This window comes from Salvelinus sp. IW2-2015, linkage group LG18 (assembly GCF_002910315.2).
Source record: "Salvelinus sp. IW2-2015 linkage group LG18, ASM291031v2, whole genome shotgun sequence".
Lineage (NCBI taxonomy): Eukaryota > Metazoa > Chordata > Actinopteri > Salmoniformes > Salmonidae > Salvelinus > Salvelinus sp. IW2-2015.
Genome location: NC_036858.1, coordinates 28,137,883 through 28,160,130, shown reverse-complemented (window position 1 = coordinate 28,160,130; position 22,248 = coordinate 28,137,883). Strand labels below are relative to the sequence as shown.

Sequence of the window (22,248 nt, the reverse complement as noted above, 5' to 3'; positions counted from 1 at the left end):
ACTGAAGTGGAGAAGCAGCGATTGTGGTGGTAGTAATACTGCAGAATGTGTTATTGAACTCCCCCCAGTGTTTTAGTTAGAACAGTTCCTGAAAGTTTTCTGGCAGTTAATTCAACAGTGGAAAGTTTAGGTGAATGTTGAGGTTAATCTGCCATGAAAATGACTGTAAACGGAGTGTGTAATGAGAAATGTAAGATCACATTTAGATTTACCCTACATGATTTGAAGGTTAACGTGACTGAATGGCTCCACTACTAGCCTAATGATTGTATAACAACATGTATGACCTTGGTTGTTATTCAAGTCTACTCAGTTGATGTTCAGCGTCAGCAAGACACACTTGTTGATGCTTATTTATAAAACCCTCTTAGGCCTCACCCACCCCCCTATCTGAGAMATCTACTGCAGCCCTCATCCTCCACATACAACACCCCGATCTGCCAGTCACATTCTGTTAAAGGTCCCCAAAGCACACACATCCCTGGGTTGCTCCTCTTTTCAGTTCGCTGCAGCTAGCGACTGGAACGAGCTGCAACATACACGCGATAAAACTGACCAGTTTTATCTCAATCTCTTCATTCAAAGACTGGACACTTTTACTGACAGTTGTGACTGCTTTGTGTGAAGTATTGTTTTCTCTACCTTCATGCCCTTTGTGCTGTTGTCTGTGCCCAATAATGTTACTACCATGTTTTGTGCTGCTACCATGTGGTGTTGTCACCATGTTGTGTTGTCATGTGTTGCTGCCTTGCTATGTTGTCGTTTTAGGTCTCTATGTAGTGTTGTCTCGCTTGTTGTGATTGTATTTATTTTMAATCCCAGGCCCTCGTCCCCGCAGGAAGCCTTTTGGTAGGCCGTCATTGTAAATGAGAATTTGTTATTAACTGACTTGCCTAGTTAAATAAAGGTTAAATAAAATGTTTAAAAACAGTGTAAATTTATCTGAATGTTTGTAACCATGGACTGCAACATCTGCTCAAACACTGAGTTACCCATATACTTATTGCAAGCATCACAGCAAGTTACTGGCAATTTCAAGCTAATTCCCCAAAGAAAGTGTATCCTTAACTCAAAAGGAGAAAGAGTCCTCTAAAAGAAGGGCAACATAGGAAAGGAGAATGAATCAAATAAAAAAGTATTTCTCTGTGCCTTTCATTGAGATCAGTAATGTGTCTGGGTATATAGAGATAGTTGATGAATGTACTATTTTTCAAGGAAGTTAAACATGTTTATCAAAAGGCTCTTCAAAACAGAGGCGTCGTAAGTGTTTTATCAGGTACCCTTGTCACACTACTGAGCAAAACTGACCCAGCAGAGACAATCTTCACAGCGCGGGTCTGATTTTGCATCCAACACAGTTTCTGAAACCATGCTGGAATGAAGAATGTAAAAAAAAAAAAAATTATAATATCCAAGCCATGTATGGTTCATCCTGATGGGAATAATAGTGTGAAAATGGTATAGGAGAGCAGAGTAAACAGGGTTAGTGACCTAGTGAAGAGCTGCAACTGACCTGACGTATTCTGGCCTGAGCTTGTCCAGGACCATCTCTATCAGGTCTGGCCTGAAGTCTTCCAGCAGGTACTCTGCTGCTAGGATCTCCTCCAGAGGGTAGTACTACAAAACATAGGACAAAAAAAACTGGTCTAAGTGCTAACAATGGGAAGGGCTTTGACTAACACATGCAGGGGAACACTTTACTGGAGCACAGGAATACAGAACTGGTGCTTATTTTCACACACAAAAAAGATGCACACAAGAATGAATCCCAACAGACAAAAATACACTGGACATCCTACCCCGGTCCGACTGCATTAATACCATAATATTTTGACACTAGCAGGAATGTCAGTTTAATTTAGATTAGGGCTGAATCGATAAATCTTTATACACAAAATAAGAGACTGGCAGACAAGGCACTCTGATGACAACATCGTCATCAAACGGCGCCACGGAAGTGCAGTGCATCATTGTGGAGACGACCTTAAGAAATGGAGAGCGCCACCTACGTGAAGTAATCCAGCCACTTTGGAGGTGTAGCCACGGGGCCGCTCCTTGTCCTTGAACCTGAAGGCCACTGTGTTTAAGTCCTGTGGAGGACAAGAGAGACAAGTCACATGTCAATCGCATGAAAATACAGTACTATTACAAACAATGGAGAATTGAGCAACACAGGACAATTCATTCTCGTGTACTGTTACAAACACCAGAAGTTTAACTAAGGATAACAAAAGGCCTATTTGAGTAAGTTTCTCAGTCTTGGTTCTGATTTGATTTTGTTTGTAAAAAGGGCTATACATAAAATGTTAATGACGGATTGTTTTCTGACAACACATACGCTGGCCTCTAAGACAGCTTCAGTGCATTTGGAAAGTATTCAGACCCCTTGATTTTCCCCCACATTTTACTTTACGTTACAGCCTTATTCTAAAATTGATTAAATTATTTCCTCAATCTACACACAAAACCCCAAAAAGACAAAGCAAAAACAGTTTTAGAAATTTTTGCAAACGTATTAAAATAAAAACCTAAATACCTTATTTACATAAGTATACAGACCCTTTGCTATGAGACTAAATTGAGCTCAGGTGCATCCTGTTTCCATTGAACATCCTTGAGATGTTTCTACAACTTGGAGTCCACCTGTGGTAAATTCAATTGATTGGACATGATTTGGAAAGGCACACACCTGTCTATATAAGGTCCCACAGTTGACAGTGCATGTCAGAGCAAAAACCAAGCCATGAGGTCAAAGGAATTGTCTTTAGAGCTCAGAGACAGGATTGTGTCAAGGCACAGATCTGAGGAAGGGTACCAAAACATTTCTGCAGCATTGAAGGTCCCCAAGAACACAGTGGCCTCCATTATTCTTAACTGGAAGAAGTTTGGAACGACCAAAAGCTGGCTGCCTGGCCAAACTGAGCAATCGGGGGAGAAGGGCCTTAGGGAGGTGAACATAAAACCAATGGTCGCTGACAGAGCTCCAGAGTTCCTCTGTGGAGATGAGAAACTTCCAGAAGGACAACCATCTCTGCAGCACTCCGCCAATCAGGCCCTTATGGTAGAGTGGCCAGACAGAAGCCACTCAGTAAAAGGAACATGACAGCCCGCTTGGAGTTTGCCAAAAGGTACCTAAAAGACTCTCAGACCATGAGAAACAAGATTCTCTAGTCTGATAAAACCTAGATTGAACTCTTTGGCCTTAAAGCCAAGCGTCACATCTGGAGAAAACCTGGCACCACCCCTATGGTGAAGCATGGTGGTGGCAGCATCATGCTGTGGATATGTTTTTCAGTGGCAGGAACTGGGAGACTAGTCAGGATTGAGGGAAAGATGAAAGGAGCAAAGTACAAAGAGATCCTTGATGAAAACCTGCTCCAGAACGCTCAGGACCTCAGTCTGGGGCAAAGGTTCACCTTCCAACAGAACAACACTAAGCACACAGCTAAGACAACGCAGAAGTGGCTTCGGTCTCTGAATGTCCTTGAGTGGCCCAGCCAGAGCTGTTTTTGCTTTGTCATTATGTGGTAGTGTGTGTAGAATGATAAGGGGAAAAAACAAATGTACCCATTTTAGAATAAGAATGTAACATACCAAAATGTGGAAAAAGTAAAGGGGTCTGAATACACTGTATAGTGAGTGGACTGAGCTCAGACAGATTAGAAGTGAGTGGTACTACAGCGTAGTGTTCACCTTGCACTCCTGGAAGACCCACTCCTGAGGCCCCTCAGTGCGCAGCTTCTGGATGTACTGGAACATGTGGAAGATGATGTCATCCACGTGCACTACAGAAACAAAATGACACTTCAGCTCACAGGGTTGAAACGGAAACCACCACACACAGACACACTACAGAAACAAAATGACACTTCAGCTCACAGGGTTGAAACAGAAACCACCACACACACACATGAACAAAATAGACAAAACTAAACAATCCCCGAGATCCTAATGCTTACGGAGTCCCTCCTCTGTCAGGTCCACATTGATGATGAAGAACATGAATCCTTTTCCTCCCTCTTTCTGGCCGCCGACCAGTGTGTTCACCCAGCCTGCACAAGAATAAAGGGCATAGCCACCGCTGTCAATTCAAATATAAACAATTCTACACATATACAGAATGTATTGTCAGTATAAACTCTGAATTTATTACAGTCACAAATATTTCTAACATTCCATCAAGCCCTAAATCTTAACTAAGATTCAAATCACAGCCCTCTGGCCTACCTTTGGATTTGAGCTCAGACAGCAGGCTCCCTGGGCCCTCGTGGCCTATCAGGTGGCCCAGGTAGTGGCCTGGGTTGGACTTGTAGTGCTTCTGCAGGTCTGGGATGGGGAACGTCACATACAAGTTCCTAATGTCCTTGATAGGCACCACTTTGTAGAATTGCTATGAAGGAAAATTAGGGATGAGATATTTGAATTGAGACAACGAAAAGTACCTCAGTAGCACAACTTTTCCATGGGATGATGTATTTGATTGTGTATCCATATATTTATTTGTGTCTTGGAGGGAGAAACTAAGGAGCTCACCCTGAGGTGCTCCTCCTGGAAGGGGTGGTTGGGGAACTCGGGGATAGGCACATTCTTGTTCTCCACTTCGCCAAACAGCTTGACCACCATGGTGGTGAGCTCATCTAATGACTCTGTGTGAATGAGAAAAAGGGCGAGATTAGTTTCATTTATTAAGATACTCAATCTTCCTGGATTCATACTCAAACCATTCAAATGACAAAACACTTCAAATACACTTACAGTCGGAAGTTTACATACACCTTAGCCAAATACATTAAAACTCAGTTTCACAATTCCTGACATTTAATCCTAGTAAAAATTCCCCGTTTTAGGTCAGTTAGGATCACCACTTTATTTTAATAATGTGAAATGTCAGAATAATAGTAGAGAGAATGATTAATTACAGCTTTTATTTCTTTCATCACATTCCTAGTGGGTCAGAAGTTTACATACACTCAATTAGTATTTGGTAGCATTGCCTTTAAATTGTTTAGCTTGGGTCAAATGTTTCAGGTGGCCTTCCACAAGCTTCCCACAATAAGTTGGGTGTATTTTGGCCCATTCCTCCTGACAGAGCTGGTGTAACTGAGTCAGGTTTGTAGGCCTCTTTGCTCGCACATGCTTTTTCAATTCTGCCCACAAATTTTCTTCCAGGGCTTTGTGATGGCAACTCCAATACCTTGACTTTGTTGTCCTTAAGCCATTTTGCCACAACTTTGGAAGTATGCTTGGGGTCATTGTCCATTTGGAAGACCCATTTGCGACCAAGCTTTAACTTCCTGACTGATGTCTTGAGAAGTTGCTTCAATATATCCACATAATTTTCGTGCCTCATGATGCCATCTATTTTGTGAAGTGCACTAGTCCATCCTGCAGCAAAGCACCCCCACAACATGATGCTGCCACGCCCGTGCTTCNCCCCCCCCCATCAACCTGCACACAATAACCCATAATGACAAAGCAAAGAAAGTTTAGAAATGATTGCAAAATAAATAATAAAATAAAGTTGTAGAAACATCTCAAGGATGATCAATGGAAACAGGATGCACCGGAGCTCAATTTCGAGTCTCATAGCAAAGGGTCTCAATACATACGTAAATAAGGTATCCGACTTTTATTTGTAATACATTTGCAAATATTTCTACAAACCTGTTTTCACTTTGTCATTATGGGGTATTGTGTGTAGATTGATGAGGGGAAAAACAATTTAATCGATTTTAGAATAAGGCTGTAGCGTAATAAAATGTGGAAAAAGTCAAGGGGTCTGAATATGTTCCGAATGCACTGTATATATATATATATATATTTTTGTGTGTGTGTGTGTGTGTGTGTGTGTGTCAGGGTTTCCATTAGGAAAATGTGGTGCAGGACAATGTGACGGGGAAGATTTACAGGCCACTTAAGAAATTTACCATACCCATATGCATTTGGGGTGTCCACCCACCGTGCTCAGAATGACAGAAATCACATTTAGATTACGGTAATGCTGCCTAACAGAACATGCCACTCATGTAATGAAGCAGCCAACAAAACCAAATATTCTAACATTTGCCAAAATGCAATTAGCTGGAAAACACCATTCTAAACAGCGCACCTGAAAGCGGTTCCATATATGACAGAGATGAAAATCTCTGTTCGAAAGAGGGGGAAATCTAAAGTTCCAAAAAATTGGATTTGGTTGCTAATGTGACTAGGATTGTGCCTTTGCCTTCTGGACAACGAAAGAAAGTTATGAAAGCCATAACGGTGGTTCCAGTAAATGGAAATACCTTTGCCAAAACTATATAATTACTCCAGTCTACACAGAAAGAAATAAAATCATTAAAAATTCTTCACCAGAAAGCATGAATTAGCCAGAGGAATCAATGATCATTAGCTCCTTTAAAAACAAAATAATGTTTGAATGTTTAGAATCAAAAGCTCCTAAAGTGGTGGGTGACGCGCTTCAATTTTACCAGTTGAGAAATAAAAATAGTAGCTATTTTTAATCATGCACCGAAACTCTTAACACGTGATTGCATTAAGGATTGTTACGCACTGAATGGGCTTATCAAAGCATGTTTTACTGCAGCAGCAACCAATTGAGGAATTGGAGAAATCCCGCTCAAAATCGGCYCTGCGCACAAGTGACAGGTGTTGAAAAAAGATAAAATGATGACTAACACAAATAACACAGGCCAATTTAATTCCACAAAATTATGCAAATGAACCTATAGCCCGATAAGCATGATGGTCAAACGTATACACATCGATTGGCATTTCCATCAATGAATTAAAAACATTCTGTAATGGAAATGTTTTTCTCCAGATCATTTTGGACAACAACAGTTTTATTTATCGGCTTTACATTTGATGTATTTTCTGGCCAAAAGCCGGCTAACGGAAACTCTGGAGTGTGTGTGTGCGCACAAACTAAGGAGCTCACCCTGAGGTGCTCCTCCTGGAAGGGGTGCTCAGGGAACTCTGGGATAGGTACATTCTTGTTCTCCACCTCTCCAAACAGCTTGACCACCATGGTGGTGAGCTCATCTAACGACTCTATAAACGAGAAAAAGGGGACAGATTAGTTTAATTTATTAAAATACACAATCTTCCTGGGTTCAAAGTCAAACCATTCAAATTGCAAAACACTTAAAAGCACAAATGTGTTCGCTCTAACATTCTTGATACACTTCCTTTACTGTAGTTGTAATTTAGCATGTAATTACATGTAGATGAGGATGAACTGTTATCATCCTGTAAGTTAGTTCTGAATAATGTACAGCAACAGGGGAGGTCAATATTGCTTAGCAAAATGTGCTACAAACCAGACACTCAACTGTGTTGCTGTGAAAGCCATTAATTATGAGGTCAGACCATCATAAACCTGGCTGCCAAGTGCAGCTTATTTCATTTCACTGTAGAGTACATGGTGTCAGAAAATYCTAAATGTAAACTGGTAATGAACACAGCAGTGACACAGCCTACTGRATCCCCAGTGGCTTATTGGATCATGGTTCATCTGTGGACAGAAGTGGAAAGTTGAACTCCAGGGTTATTGAGGAATCATTTACTGGGGCAGGTGGGGAGTATTTAAGGGGAAATAATATAAAATGTGCATCTTTCCCTTTCAAGACGATTCGATACGTACCTAAACTCAGCAAAAAAGAAACGTCCCTTTCTTTCAAAGATAATTCATAAAAATCCAAATAACTTCACAGATCTTCATTGTAAAGGGTTTAAACACTGTTTCCCATGCTTGTCCAATGAATCATAAACAATTAATGAACATGCACCTGTGGAACAGTCGTTAAGACACTAACAGCTTACAGACAATAGGTAATTAAGGTCACAGTTATGAAAACTTAGGACACTAAAGAGGCCTTTCTACTGACTCTGAAAAACACCAAAAGAAAGATGCCCAGGGTCCCTGCTCATCTGTGTGAACATGCCTTAGGCATGCTGCAAGGAGGCACGAGGACTGCAGATGTGGCAAGAACATGTGTAACAACACCTGCACAGAATCGGTATATTCAAACATTACACCTGCGGGACAGGTACAGGATGGCAACAACAACTGCCCGAGTTACACCAGGAACGCACAATCCCTCCATCAGTGCTGTCCGCAATAGGCTGTCCGCAATAGGCTGAGAGAGGCTGGACTGAGGGCTAGAGGTCGACCGATTAATCGGAATGGCCGATTAATTAGGGCCAATTTCAAGTTTTCATAACAATTGGAAATCGGTAATTTTGGACGCCGATTTTTTTTATATACACCTTTATTTAACCAGGCAAGTCAGTTAAAGAACACATTCTTATTTTCAATGACGGCCTAGGAACGGTGGGTTAACTGCCTTGTTCAGGGGCAGAACGACAGATTTTTACCTTGTCAGCTCAGGGATTCAATCTTGCAACCTTACGGTTAACTAGTCCAACGCTCTAACCACCTGCCTCACGAGGAGCCCGCCTGTTACGCGAATGCAGTAAGAAGCCAAGGTAAGTTGCTAGCTAGCAATAAACTTATATTATAAAAAACAATCAATCATAATTACTAGTTATAACTACACATGGTTGATGATTATTACTAGTTTAATCTAGCGTGCCCTGCGTTGCATATAATCGATGCGGTGCGTATCGTTGCTCCAATGTGTACCTAACCATAAACATCAATGCCTTTCTTAAAATCAATACACAGAAGTATATATTTTTAAACCTGCTATTTAGCTAAAAGAAATCCAGTTAGCAGGCAATATTAACCAGGTGAAATTGTGTCACTTGTCTTGCCTTCATTGCACGCAGAGTCAGGGTATATGCAACAGTTTGGGCCGCCTGCTCATTGCGAACTAATTTGCCAGAATTTTACGTAATTATGACATAACATTGAAGGTTGTGCAATGTAACAGGAATATTTAGACTGATGGATGCCACCCGTTAGCTAAAATACGGAACGGTTCTGTATTTCACTGAAATAATAAATGTTTTGTTTTCGAGATGATAGTTTCCGGATTCGACCATATTAATGACCTAAGGCTCGTATTTCTGTGTGTTATGTTATAATTAAGTCTATGATTTGATAGAGCAGTCTGACTGAGCGATGGTGGGCACAGCAGGCTCGTAAGCATTCATTCAAACAGCACTTTAGTGCGTTTTGCCAGCAGCTCTGCTGTTTATGAATTCAAGCCTATCAAACTCCCGAGATAGGCTGGTGTACCGATGTGAAATGGCTAGCTAGTTAGCGGGTGCGCGCTAATAGCGTTTCAAATGTCACTCGCTCTGAGACGTGGAGTAGTTGTTTCCCTTGCTCTGCATGGGTAACGCTGCTTCGAGGGTGGCTGTTGTCAATGTGTTCCTGGTTCGAGCGAGGAGAGGGACGGAAGCTATACTGTTACACTGGCAATACTAAGGTAGTGCCTATAAGAACATCTAATAGTCAAAGGTATATGAAATACAAATCGTATAGAGAGAAATAGTCCTATAATTCCTATAATAACTACAACCTAAAACTTCTTACCTGGGAATATTTAAGACTCATGTTAAAAGGAACCACCAGCTTTCATATGTTCTCATGTTCTGAGCAAGGACCTTAAATGTTAGCTTTCTTACATGGCACATATTGCACTTTTACTTTCTTCTCCAACACTTTGTTTTTGCATTATTTAAACCAAATTGAACATGTTTCATAATTTATTTGAGGCAAAATTGATTTTATTGATGTATAATATATTATTATATATAAGTTAAAAGTGTTCATTCAGTATTGTTGTAATTGTCATTATTACAAATACATTTTAAAAATCGGCCGATTAATCGGTATCGGCTTTTTTTGTCCTCCAATAATCGGTATCGTGTTGAAATATCATAATCGGTCGAGCTCTAGTGGAAATCTGTCCTTTGGTCTGATGAGGCCAATTTTTTTATTTTTTGTTCCAACCACCATGTCTTTGTGAGACGCAGAGTAGGTGAACGGATGACCTCCGCATGCGTGGTTCCCGCAGTGAAGCATGGAGGAGGTGTGATGGTGTTTTGCTGGTGACACCGTCTGTGATTTATTTAGTATTCAAGGCACACTTAACCAGCATGGCTACCACTCGGTTTGCAGAAGGTTGGAAACTTTCTGGGAAATTTACCCGGAATTTCAACCCTCTGCATGCACAGTGCATTATTCCATCACGTGCAATGCACTCTTCCATCACATGTACAGCTGATTCTCAAGATCTTACARACTAATGAGATGCTATTGAGCCCACACTACTACACTGTCTGKGCCAAGGACTACATGCTTTCTGGTAAGTTTTGATTACAATACTGGGTGGGGTGAATATATTTGTATGACATACATGGTGTTTTGTTAACTAGTAAATAGTAGCCTACAGCAAAGTGTGTTTAAATKATTTCTAACTTGTTAACAATTTCTGATAGTTTTTGCTACCATGTGGGTTTTCGCTTGCTTGAGCCTGCRAACTGAGGAGTGTTAATTCACCTGTTTCCATACATTTATCTTACAAAGGAGTTGTTTAATCTAACTGCTTAACTATTTATCTGTACATGGAATTGTCTTTGTTTTTTAGCTAATTTTTTCCTAATCTTTACAGGAAATGCCACGGGCACTATCTGATGTGTGGAGACTATTCACTGGAGCTAATGTAGAAGGAAAATCTGTGTACATTTGCAAATACTGTGCCTACTCATATGTGAAGAATGCAACAAAGACGCAGAATCATCTGCATAAAGTTCTCCCAGCACTCACAACAAGCAACCTCTGACAAAAGTTCCTCTACTTCTATTCAATTAAATTATGAATCAGACACCTTACCGATAGCAACAGCCCATGGTCCTCCTGGAATCAGATTTTGTTTATTACTCAATGGAGGAAAGTAGTCAGAAATGTTGATGCATGTCTTGCTGGAGCTGTTATATGCAACTGCTTCACCTCTAATGCTCACAGGCAATGTGTATTGGAAYATATTTCTGAATGTTCTTTGCCCAGCATACACCCCTCCAACCAGGCATGCTTTATCTACTCATTGGCTGGATGCAGAGGTCAAGTGAAGGTCAAGCAAATCATAGAGAAAGCAGACTATTGCAATCATCTCTGATGGGTGGCCGAATGTTTGTGGACAAGGAATAATTAACTACATCATTGCCACCCCTCAACCAGTATTCTACAAGAGCACAGACACAAGGGACAACAGACACACCAYTCTCTACATTGCAGATGAGCTGAAGGCAGTTAATGACCTTGGACCACAGAAGGTATTTGCACTGGTGACAGACAATTCTGCGAACATGAAGCCTGCTTGGTCTGAAGTGGAGGAGTCCTACCCTCACGTCACACCCATTGGCTGTGGTGCTCATGCATTGAATCTGCTCCTCAAGGACGTCARGGCACTGAAAACAATGCATACACTCTACAAGAGAGCCAATGAAATGGTTACGTATGTGAAGGGTCATCAAGTTATAGCAGCAACCTGCCTCACCAAGCAAAGTGAGAAGAATAAGAGCACCACTGTGAATTTGGCTATTTAAGCTCAATATCAACTACAAAACTTTATCAGGAGTTATCCTGAGCCTATATGCAATGTGTTTCAACAGCGGAAAATGCATACATTTTTCTTTTTGTTATGATCAGCTCATCAACAATTGATGGATACAAACTTGAAACCACTGATCATGACAATTTAACCCACAAGGTGAAACTCCTGGACAGCAGTAGTGAGTAGCCTGATTATCCATTCCATATTGTCCATTTTACTTTTTAAGTTTGTTAACATGTCAGCATAATTTTTATTTGATTGGGCACCATTTAAGTTGGGCTATTTAATTGGAGAAACTGGCATGATGTAAAAAGTGTCTCTCATTACATTGTCATACATTTTATATCTAACCTGTAGGCTACAGAAAGGGTCACATACCCTTTCTACCATATCTGCTACATTATTTATGTTAGATAATTTTGGGGATGGAACGTTGGAGAGGTGCGCTGGAAATGGACCAGCCAAAATATTTTGCTTCCCTGCACTGCTTATCACAGGGCGGCATCAGCGCTCACCTAAAAAGCCCATATGCCACTGGTTGAGAGGAATTTTGTATTGTTTTTGGGCAGAATTATGTGAGGTTTGATGTGTTGTTGGGGGTGCTGTATTGTTCAGATTAGCTCAGAAAATGTTTCCTTCTTCAATCTGCCACCATAGGCAGCCGCCTAATACTGCCTAATGAGCGGGCCGGCCTTGCCTGATTTAGCGGACCAATAGTTTTCTGCAGCAGCTCTGAATAAAACTAACTACTCCTGTATTAGTAGACTGATACCGCCATTTGCAGCGCAGGGAGAAATGTTCCGTCCCGTCCCCCGTCCCCCCACCCGGACCAGAATTCCCAGCACCCCCACCCCTAAACATCTTCCCGCGGCTATGGCGCAAGCCAATTAACAAACATTTGAATCCTGAAGGTGACAATGCAGATGTGCCAGATCAGGAATGGGCCTACCTCTCGATTGTCAGCGTGCCTGGGGTTGTTAGGCATAAAAAATAACTTGTAGATCAATGACTTTCAACATAATTACATGCCTAGTTCGATACTGAGTGAGAGGATGCCGTTGTCACATAATATAAAAAGGTAATTTCAGGAGGTAGAAAGAATGTAATTTGAGCAACAATAAAGTTAACTGCCGATTCCTAACTGCCGATTCCTAACGTTTTAAATCGATTTACTGACCAATGCATGCTACATTTGGATCGGTTTGGGGTCCCACAGACCAGTGTGTATTCGTGAATCGTTACATCCCTAGGAAATAACTGCAACTGGAAAAGGGGAGGGGAGGGGGGGGGGGGGGGGGGGGGGGGGGCCTGCACAAACAGATGACTGCAGGACTTGGCTTGAGTGTTGTGGGCTCAGTTCCAGATTGTTACAGAAGAGGACTGTTCAGAAAAAGCACTTCCTACTTGATCTTAGATCTGTACAGCTGACGGGTTATTTCATCTGCCTCTTAACCAGTCTAAGACCACTGATCAAAGGAGCAACGCTCTCTTACAGATGTGGACGTTGGCACATACGACACTCACTTACCTCTCCCTAGCACACACAGTCCCATGAGGTTGGAGGAGTAGTAGGTGGAGTGGAATTTCAAGAGTTCCTGGCGGATGTCGATACCATCCTTTGATGGCCTAGTCTCCAGAGTCAACTTGTTACCTGAAAAATCAACCAGATATAATACTTAACCAGCTAGTCAACAAAATGTACATCAGCAAGGAATGTTTTTGTAATATACAGTGCAGTGAGTGCTTGACCTTATTGGACAAACATAATCTGTATCACACGATGCGTTGGAGGAAAAACAACTCCCTGTCACAGATCCAAAATAGTCACCATCAAAGACTTCATGAAACAGTATACAGCGGGAGGGAGAATATATCCACATATAAAAGGGCAATAAGCTTGTTCCAAGAACACCAATGTGTGAACAAAATGAATCCCCACYGTGATGCGATTACAATTCTGATTAAGGCCACCAGTGACAGACTGACCACTTTTGTCCTCTATGGGCTAGCGCTCTGCTAATTAGCCTACACAACCAGAGCCTAAACCAAGCCCTTTCTCTGTGGCAGGCTAGCTGGTGGGCATTTCCCTCTCCTAAAACAAATAACAGAGACACACCACATTTAGAACATCTGGAGAGATGTAAATAGTTCAAAGGGAAGTTCAACACTTTATAACCTAATTATTAATTATCGCTTGCCCCATAATGTCTACATTGAATATTAATGTGTGGTTAAGTGTCCCTTTAAGCATTTCTAAGAATGTTATGTTTTTGTGAAGGATGTCTCCAACACTCGTTCATTAATGAGTGTTCCGGCCGAGCTGATCCGGTTTCTATTATTAGACGAAAATAAAGCTTATATAACTAAACGCTGCCTCCAGCTGGCTCTCCTGGGCTGGGAGTCCAATCGTAAGAGAACACAATTAAGGAGGAGAGAATGAGTCAGCACATTCCAAAACGAAAGGCTGAGAAGGATTTAGGGGTTTTATACGTGATGTTCATAACGGCACACTGTAGCAAAATGTTTTGCAACAGAAAAGGAAACTGAAGTCCTGGTAGTTCCTCCTGTTTCAGTCCACTGTTTTTTTTTTTTTTAACAAGGAGAGTATACGCGCCCAAGTCAAAAAATGTATGCGCACAAAAAGAAATTTAGGAGCACAATGAAAAATATTTGGGTAATAAAGCTAGAATCATGCATTTTTCTGGGCATCCCTGTGCTCCCAAATTAAAATTCCAAGTCGCACAGCAAAATATTAAGCTCATATGCGAGTCAAATGGTCGCACTGTAGAGGCCCGTTCTGTTTGGTGCCTAATGAACATGACTGTGGACACATGCTGGGTTATGTTGAATCCGTCTATAGTACGCGAGGTGGCATGGGGTTTTTACCGGTCCCAAATTTGCTGAATGGGTGGTTGGGGTTGCCAGTGGCCTTCTCCAGCTGGAACAGCCTCCAGGCATCATTCATCAGGTTCTTCTCGTGCTCAGAGTCCACAGCATTCACCTCACGGTCCTTACAGCTCTCGTCAAACAACGGGCACAAGAAGAACTGAGCAAACCTAGACGCACAAAGGACAAGACATTAATTTAACAAGTTAACGTACATAAGAAAAAACAGCAGATTAGGCTACCTAGATTTAAAAAACAAGGGCTGTTGGATGATTTTTGTTTTTAAATTAACTTGAGTGTCCTGGTGAAGGCCTACAGGAACATCAGTGAGGATTAAGCAAATGGTGGGTTAGGGGTGTGTGATATTTATTTTTCCAGGCCAGTGGTTAATAACAGCAATAACATGTGGAAAAATCCACGTTCTGAATTCAGAGGTGTACTTTTCTCAACTTTAGGCTGTTCGTCAGCAGACAATAGACAGCAGTGACATTTCACAGACCTGTATGCAAAGCTATTTGAATGGCCCTAAGGACGAGCAACTGCCATGCAAAACAAAACGACCGCAATTAAGTGAATTGGCCAAAGTAAATGCCCTCTGCAGCTAGGCAGCTACAGACTGTCAACATAGCTGGAAGATACAGAAATCTGAGATGTCATAAGCAAGCTCTATATTCAAGTGGCCCTGGCCTATACACCTGTAATTACTATTCAGGTAGCCCTATACACCCATTATCAACCACCCTCCTTCGACTGGAAATCTATTTAACTAGACAAGTCAGTTAAGAACAAATTATTATTTACAATAATGGCCAAACCCGGACGCTGGGCCAATTGGGCGCCGCCCTATGGGACCCCCAATCACGGCCGGTTGTGATACAGCCTGGAATCGAACCAGGGTGTCTGTAGTGACACCTCTAGCACTGAGATGCAGTGCCTTAGACCGCTGCGTCACTCGGGAGCCCCAAAATTGTATGAAGGTTGATGATATGGATTTGAAAATGGCTTCCAAAAACCAGGTCACAGATTACAGTGTAACGTTACTTTTTTGTTCATTAGTGTTTGAAAAGCTTATCAATAGTTAAAATATTGATCTGCATTGGTGTCCAGATGGTTTTCACACGCCTAATCGAATCACAGTGGCACACCCAAAGCCGTCAAGTAAAATGTGAGAATTTCTACCATGACATAACCTGGGTCATATTCAAAAAGCACCAAACGGAAGAAAATAAACTGAAACAGGGAGGGACTACCTGAACTTGTCCAATAAGAAACGCTTGTTTTGCAAAAAAGTTATACCATGTGCCTTATTGAACATGACCCTGTTGGTTCACCCACCTGTCCAATGCTCCCTCCAGGTGTTCGTGGGATACGTCAAAGTAGTAGTTGGTGTGCTCTCCGCTAGTGAAAGCATTGGAGCTGCCAGCATGCTCACTGAGAAACTGGCTGTACTCATTCTCTTTGGGGTACTTCTCTGTGCCCAAGAACAGCATGTGTTCGCAGAAGTGGGCAATGCCTGATATGTTCCCTGGGTCTGACAAAGAACCTGGTAGACATAAGAGTCGAACACAGTTAATCTACACGTTGCTTCGCTTTCACACAATTCTGCACTTAAAGTAAACCAAAGTAAATTATGTTTAGATGCTGCCAGCCATAACATTAGAGGTGGTTCAAACCCTGAAACAATAAGGGATAAAAACAGAAGAAAGAGTGTGATAAAGGATCCTCTTCAATGTAGTCCCATGGGAGATAAACTAGGGAGTGAAAAAGAGAAATGGCAGCATCATTTACAGGAATAGTGGAGAAAGTGAGTGGGGCGTTTGAAACAAAGAAATAAAAGATACAGATAAAGATGCTACAGGATGAGGAGATAGGTGGAGACACCTGTAGAAAAATAATGGGGGGGAGGGTCTCTGTATTGAGAATGGGTCTTGGAGGCCGCCTCGGGCCTAGATAAGTGGAGTGGGTGAATACTGTACCTATGTTGACGTCCAGCCCTGCTGAGGACTTGTCTGTGGTGGGATCACTGATGAGCACAGCCTTCAGGCCATTGTTAAACTCCAGGCCCCTGTAGACCCGCTTGTCTTCTGGAGAGCGGACAATCTCACTGACCACCCTCTTCACAGCCGGGTCTGTCATTCTGAGGGGCAGAGACAACACAAGCCTGTAGAGCACAGGAAAGAATGTTATTTATGCACTACATTATTCTCAATTGATTGGACAAGCAATTTACAGATGAATGGTCATTACAATGATTGATTTTAACATGTAGGGGGAATGTAGTGGATAGAATTTTGAATGACGCAAGGTAGACGGACTACTCAAACTGAAGAACCATATTTAGAGACCGAGCAGACGCCAGCATTCAGTCAGCAGAACGACAGCGGACCAATACTATGCTAACAAGCATATGCAATTGATTTTTGCAAATAAATACATACATTCAACAGGCACATACAGTGCCTTTGGAAAGTATTCAGACGCCTTGACATTTCCCACAGCCTTATTCTAAAATTGAGTAAAAAAAAAACATGTAAAACTCAATCTACACACAATACCCCATAATGAAAAACAAGTTTGAAGAAAGTTTGGCGAATTTATACATTTAAAAACAAAAACTGGAAATATCACATTCACATAAGTATTCTGACCCTTTACTCAGTACTTTGTTGAAGCACCTTTGGCAGCGATTACAGCATTGAGTCTTCTTGGGTATGACGCTACAAGCTAAGCACACCAGTATTTTGGGAGTTTCTCCCATTCTTCTTTGCAGATCCTCTCAAGCCCTGTCAGCTTTCCAAATACACCACCGTTCAAAAGTTTGTGGTCACTTAGAAATGTCCTTGTTTTTGAAAGGCACATTTTTCTCCATTTAAACATCAACATACAGTGGACATTGTTAATGTTGTAAATGACTATTGTAGCTGGAAACACCAGTCTCAACGTCAAAAGTGAAGAGGCAACTCCGGGATGCTGGCCTACTAGGCAAAGTTGCAAAGAAAAAGCCATCTCAGATTGGAAAATAAAAATAAAAGATTAAGATGGGCAAAAGAACACAGACAGTGGACAGAGGAACTCTGCCTAGAAGGCCAGCATCCCGGCGTCGCCTCTTCACTGTTGACGTGGAGACTGGTGTTTTGCGGGTATTATTTAATGAAGCTGCCAGTTAAGGACTTGTGAGGCATCTGTTTCTCAAACTAGACACTAATGTACTTGTCCTCTTGCTCAGTTGTGCACCGGGGCCTCCCACTCTTTCTATTCTGGTTAGAGCCCGTTTGCGCTGTTCTGTGAAGGGAGAAGTACACAGCGTTGTACGAGATCTTCAGATTCTTGGCAATTTCTCACATGGAATAGCCTTCATTTCTCCGAACAAGAATAGAGTTTCAGAAGAAAGTTCTTTGTTTCTGGCCATTTTGAGCCTAAAATCGAACCCACATGATGGTGCTCCAGATACTCAACTTGTCTAAAGAAATCCAGTTTAATTGCTTCTTTAAATCAGAACAGTTTTCAACTGTGCTAAGATAATTGCAAAAACGTTTTCTAATGATCAATTAGCTTTTTAAAGTGATAGACTTAGATTAGCTAACAACGTGCCATTGGAACACAGGAGTGATGTTTGCTGATAATGGGCCTCTGTACGCCTACGTAGATATTCCATTTAAAAATCAGCCTTTTCCACCTACAATAGTAATTTACAACATTAACAATGTCTACACTATTTCGAATCAATTTAATGTTATTTTAAATGGGAAAAAATTATTCTAAAAACAAGGACATTTCTAAGTGACCACAAACTTTTGAACGGTAGTGTATTTATTTCTATTTTACCTTTATTTAACTAGGGAAGTCAGTTAAGAACAAATTCTTATTTACAATAACTGCCTACACCGGCCAAACCCGGACGAAGCTGGGCCAATTGTGTGCCGCCCAACCACAGCCGGTTGTGATACAGGTTGGATGAGGAGCGTTACTGTGCAGCTATTTTCAGGTCTCTCCTGAGACTTTCGATCTGGTTCAAATCCAGGCTCTGGCCGGGCCACTCAAGAACATTCAGAGACTTGTCCCGAAGCCATTCCAACGTTGTCTTGGCTGTGTGCTTAGGCTCGTTGTCCTGTTGGAAGGTGAACCTTCGTCCCAGTCTGAGATCCTGAGCAGTTTTAAATCAAGGATCTCTGTATTTTGATCCGTTCATCTTTCCCTCGATCCTGACTAGTCTCCCAGTCCCTGACGTTGAAAAACAAACCCCACAGCATGATGCTGCCACCACGCTTCACCGTAGGGATGGTGCCAGGTTTTCTCCAGATGTCACGCTTGGCATTCAGGCAAAGGAGTTCAATCTTGGTTTCATCAGACCGGAGAATATTGTTTCTCATGGTCTGAGAGCCTTTAGGTGTCTTTTGACAAACTCCAAGCAGGTGATCATGTGCCTTTTACTGAGGAGTGGCTTCCGTCTAGCCACTCTACCATAAAGGCCTAATTGGTGGAGTGCTGCAGATATGTTTTTTTTATTTTATTTAACTAGGCAAGTCAGTTAAGAACAAATGTTTATTTACAATGATAGCCATCTGGAAGATTCTCCCATCTCCACAAAGGAACTCTAGAGCTCTGTCAGAGTGACCATTGGGTTCTTGTTCAGTTGCACACTATTGCCGTGGACCAGCTCTTACATAAAGCATCCTCCATTCAGGCTGCAAAGGCATCATTTTCCTCCTTAACTAGCTTTAATGGCGTACCGAATGTAGGATGCTACATCCCACGGGGGACACGAGTGTTTTACCGGCTGGGCACTCAATCCTAGACGAAAGTGCAGATCTAGCGCCCACTATCGGCTGCCGGCTACAGCTGGAACAGTAATACTAGTCTGTCTAGGGTTAGGCGATATTTTGCATTGATAGCTACACGTTTCCTACTAGCTAAGCTGGCTAGCTACAAAACTATATACTTTTTCTTCTCCGAATTACGTTATACCCTTTAAAACGACAGTGTATTTTTACTAGGCTGGTTTAGATTTGCAAGTTATTAACTAGCCGCACTGTGATAGCCGGAAACCGCCATAGATTAGCTGGCTAACCTCATTAACGTTAGCTGGCTAGTCTGCCCTGAGTCCTAGCTAGCTAAATTAGCTCTATTTAGCGTGTAGTTAAATATAGTGGATAAGTGCATAACTATACGTGTCCTTGGTTAGCTATCAAAGTTGATATTCTACTTGTATACGTAGCTAGCTGTGAATGCTTTTCTGCTAATGCTTAAGTTAGTTAGTCAGCCCTTTAGCTAACTAACTAGGGTCATTCTGTAACGTTTCAGCTACCGTTATCTGGTACATTTGTTCATTACATGCGGGTTTTTGAAGTGGATAGTATCTGACATTTAACACTCACCTAACACTTTGATAAAAGTACAAACTATTCCCCGCAATCAGACGGTGTCTCGTGAACTGGGCCAGTCGGCTAAAACATTGCAGCATACTTCGGATAGACAACAGTCAGAGAAACCTTCAATCTTTACGGCGCCATGTTGTAATAGACGAATGCAATCGACGCCAGAGAGTCACGTAATCGATCATGAATTATGTGTTTTATTTGATGTCAGGGGTATTTACTAAAATAAAATACTATTATTTTAAACTAACAACATATACAACATGAGGACAAGTATGGTTTTGATTGATGTGTCATGTTTAGATCAGAAAGTCGATTAATCAGCCTGTAGGGATCAAGCCACTCCTTTCCTAACTGCTGCCGAGTCCCCAGCCATGTTCGAGAGGCTCAAAACCGTAATGTATCATGGGTAATTGATCTACAAATAATAATGAGTAGTTAATTTATAATGCAAGGTTCTTTGTAGATCAGTCAGTCGGCAGGCTCATGAACTGTCGAACAAGCCCCCTAATAACTGAATGTTCCGGTTGAAGGGGACTATGCCTAGACCTCTAGAGAAATACATTTTCACGAGTATAAAACACCTCCGTTCCGCCAGCAAGAACAAGTAAGACCTACACTATATACAAAAGTATGTGGACACCCCTTCAAATGAATGGATTCAGCCATTTCAGCCACACAGTGTATAAAATCAAGCACACAGCCATGAAGAGCTCAGTGACTTTCAACGTGGCATTGTCATAGGATGCCACCTTTCCAACAAGTCAGTTAGTCAAATGTCTGTCCCGGTCAACAAAATGCTGTTATTGTGAAGTGGAAACATCTAAGAGCAACAATGGCGTAGACATGAAGCGGTAGGTAAAAATTGCCTGTCTTCAGTTGCAACAACCCATACTGAGTTCCAAACTCCCTCTAGAAGCAATGTCAGCACTAGAACTGTTCGTCAGGATCTTCATGAAATGGGTTTCCATGGCCGAACAGCCGCACACAAGCCTAAGATCACCATGTGCAATGCCAAGCGTCGGCTGGAGTGGTGTAAAGTTTGCTGCCATTGGACTCTAGAGCAGTGGAAACTCGTTCTCTGGAGTGATATCACGCTTCATCATCTGGCAGTCCAACGGACAAAACCGGGTTTTGACGGATGCCAGGAGAACGCTACCTGCCCCAATGCATAGTGCCAACTGTAAAGTTTGGTTGAGGAGGAATAATGGTCTGGGACTGTTTTTCATGGTTCGGGCTAGGTCCCTTAATTCCAGTGAAGGAAAATCTTAACGCTACAGCATAAAATGACATTCTAGACAATCCTGTGCATCCAACTTTGTGACAACAGTTTGGGGAAGGCCTTTTTCTGTTATAGCATGACAATTACCCTGTACACAAAGCAAGGTCCATACAGAAATGGTTTATCAAGATTGTTGTGGAAGAACTTGACTGGCCTGCAGAGAGCCCTGACCTCAAGCCCATCGAACAGCTTTGGGGTATATTGGAACGCCGGCTCCAAGCCAGGCCTAATCGCCCAACATCAGTGCCCGACCTCACTAATGCTCTTGTGGCTGAATGGAGTCCCCGCAGCAATGGTCCAACATCTAGTTACAGCAGCAAAGGGGGGACCAGCTCCATATTAATGCCCATGATTTTGGAATGAGATGTTTGACAAGCACATACTTTTAGTAATGTATAACAGTTCAGAACCACAGCAGGTAGCAGAAAAGTATGATCTTAATTCAATAATAATTCTGCAAAAAAACTAAATTTGAAACAACAAACTTCAAATGAAAATATTTATTTTGAACTGTTACATGATGGCTCAAAGTTCTACAGCAAAGGGGGACCAACTTCATTAATGCCCATGATTTTGGAATGAGATGTTCGACGAGGAGGTGTCCACATATGTTTGGTCATTTAGTGTAGCAAGAATAACAGATGATTAGCGACGCTCCTCTCGGTGTAAACTCTGTGGCGTAAACTCTGTGGATTTGGAAAGCTGAAGTTCTCCTGAGTAGAAAATACTCCCCTTTTACAGCGACACAACGTGCAGATAATTTTCTATGGTACAATATGCAATATGAAAAAAACTATTGGATTTAAGTTGATGAGTCACTCTATAAGGGTCGCCAAATGAGCAGCYACACTGGGTGTAAACTCTGGATTTGGAAACTAGAACTACTCCTGAGCAGTAGCGGTGCATGGGTAAAAAAAATCACTGAGGAAGCCAAGCAAAGCCAGTAAAAAAGCCTTATTACAAACTATGTTGTCTTAATTGCGTTGTTTGCTCTATAACTTATCGGTTCATACCCCATTGTGATATACAATAAGGCCGTGACAACAAAAAGACAGTCACACAGTGGTCGAATAAATGCAACTACACATACGTTTGTTTCATCACAAAACCGGTGAAGTCCACAAAGCATATATTACATACAAACAGTTATCACCTGCAGCATGGTCAAGCAAGTTAA

The 22,248-nt window shown here is 41.8% G+C and overlaps 1 protein-coding gene across 4 annotated transcripts in view; it reads right to left on the bottom strand.

The window, feature by feature from the left end:
• Positions 1-22,248, bottom strand: part of LOC111977826 (insulin-degrading enzyme) — a 43,694-nt gene that overhangs the window by 19,239 nt on the left and 2,207 nt on the right. For 2 of the 4 annotated variants that reach the window (XM_024007531.2, XM_024007533.2), the window contains exons 1-11: positions 19,790-19,934; positions 16,391-16,575; positions 15,750-15,957; positions 14,415-14,584; positions 13,057-13,179; positions 6,941-7,053; positions 4,228-4,390; positions 3,960-4,052; positions 3,694-3,785; positions 2,010-2,090; positions 1,514-1,617 (exon numbers count right to left, since the gene is read on the bottom strand). In XM_024007531.2, the coding sequence (XP_023863299.1) occupies positions 1,514-1,617; positions 2,010-2,090; positions 3,694-3,785; positions 3,960-4,052; positions 4,228-4,390; positions 6,941-7,053; positions 13,057-13,179; positions 14,415-14,584; positions 15,750-15,957; positions 16,391-16,575; positions 19,790-19,875 (1,418 nt within the window). In that variant the 5' untranslated portion in view covers positions 19,876-19,934. Of the gene's footprint in view, positions 1-1,513; positions 1,618-2,009; positions 2,091-3,693; positions 3,786-3,959; positions 4,053-4,227; positions 4,391-4,533; positions 4,643-6,940; positions 7,054-13,056; positions 13,180-14,414; positions 14,585-15,749; positions 15,958-16,390; positions 16,576-19,789; positions 19,935-22,248 lie in introns of those variants that run through there. The other 2 variants (XM_024007534.2, XM_070448412.1) reach the window with 2 other exon arrangements.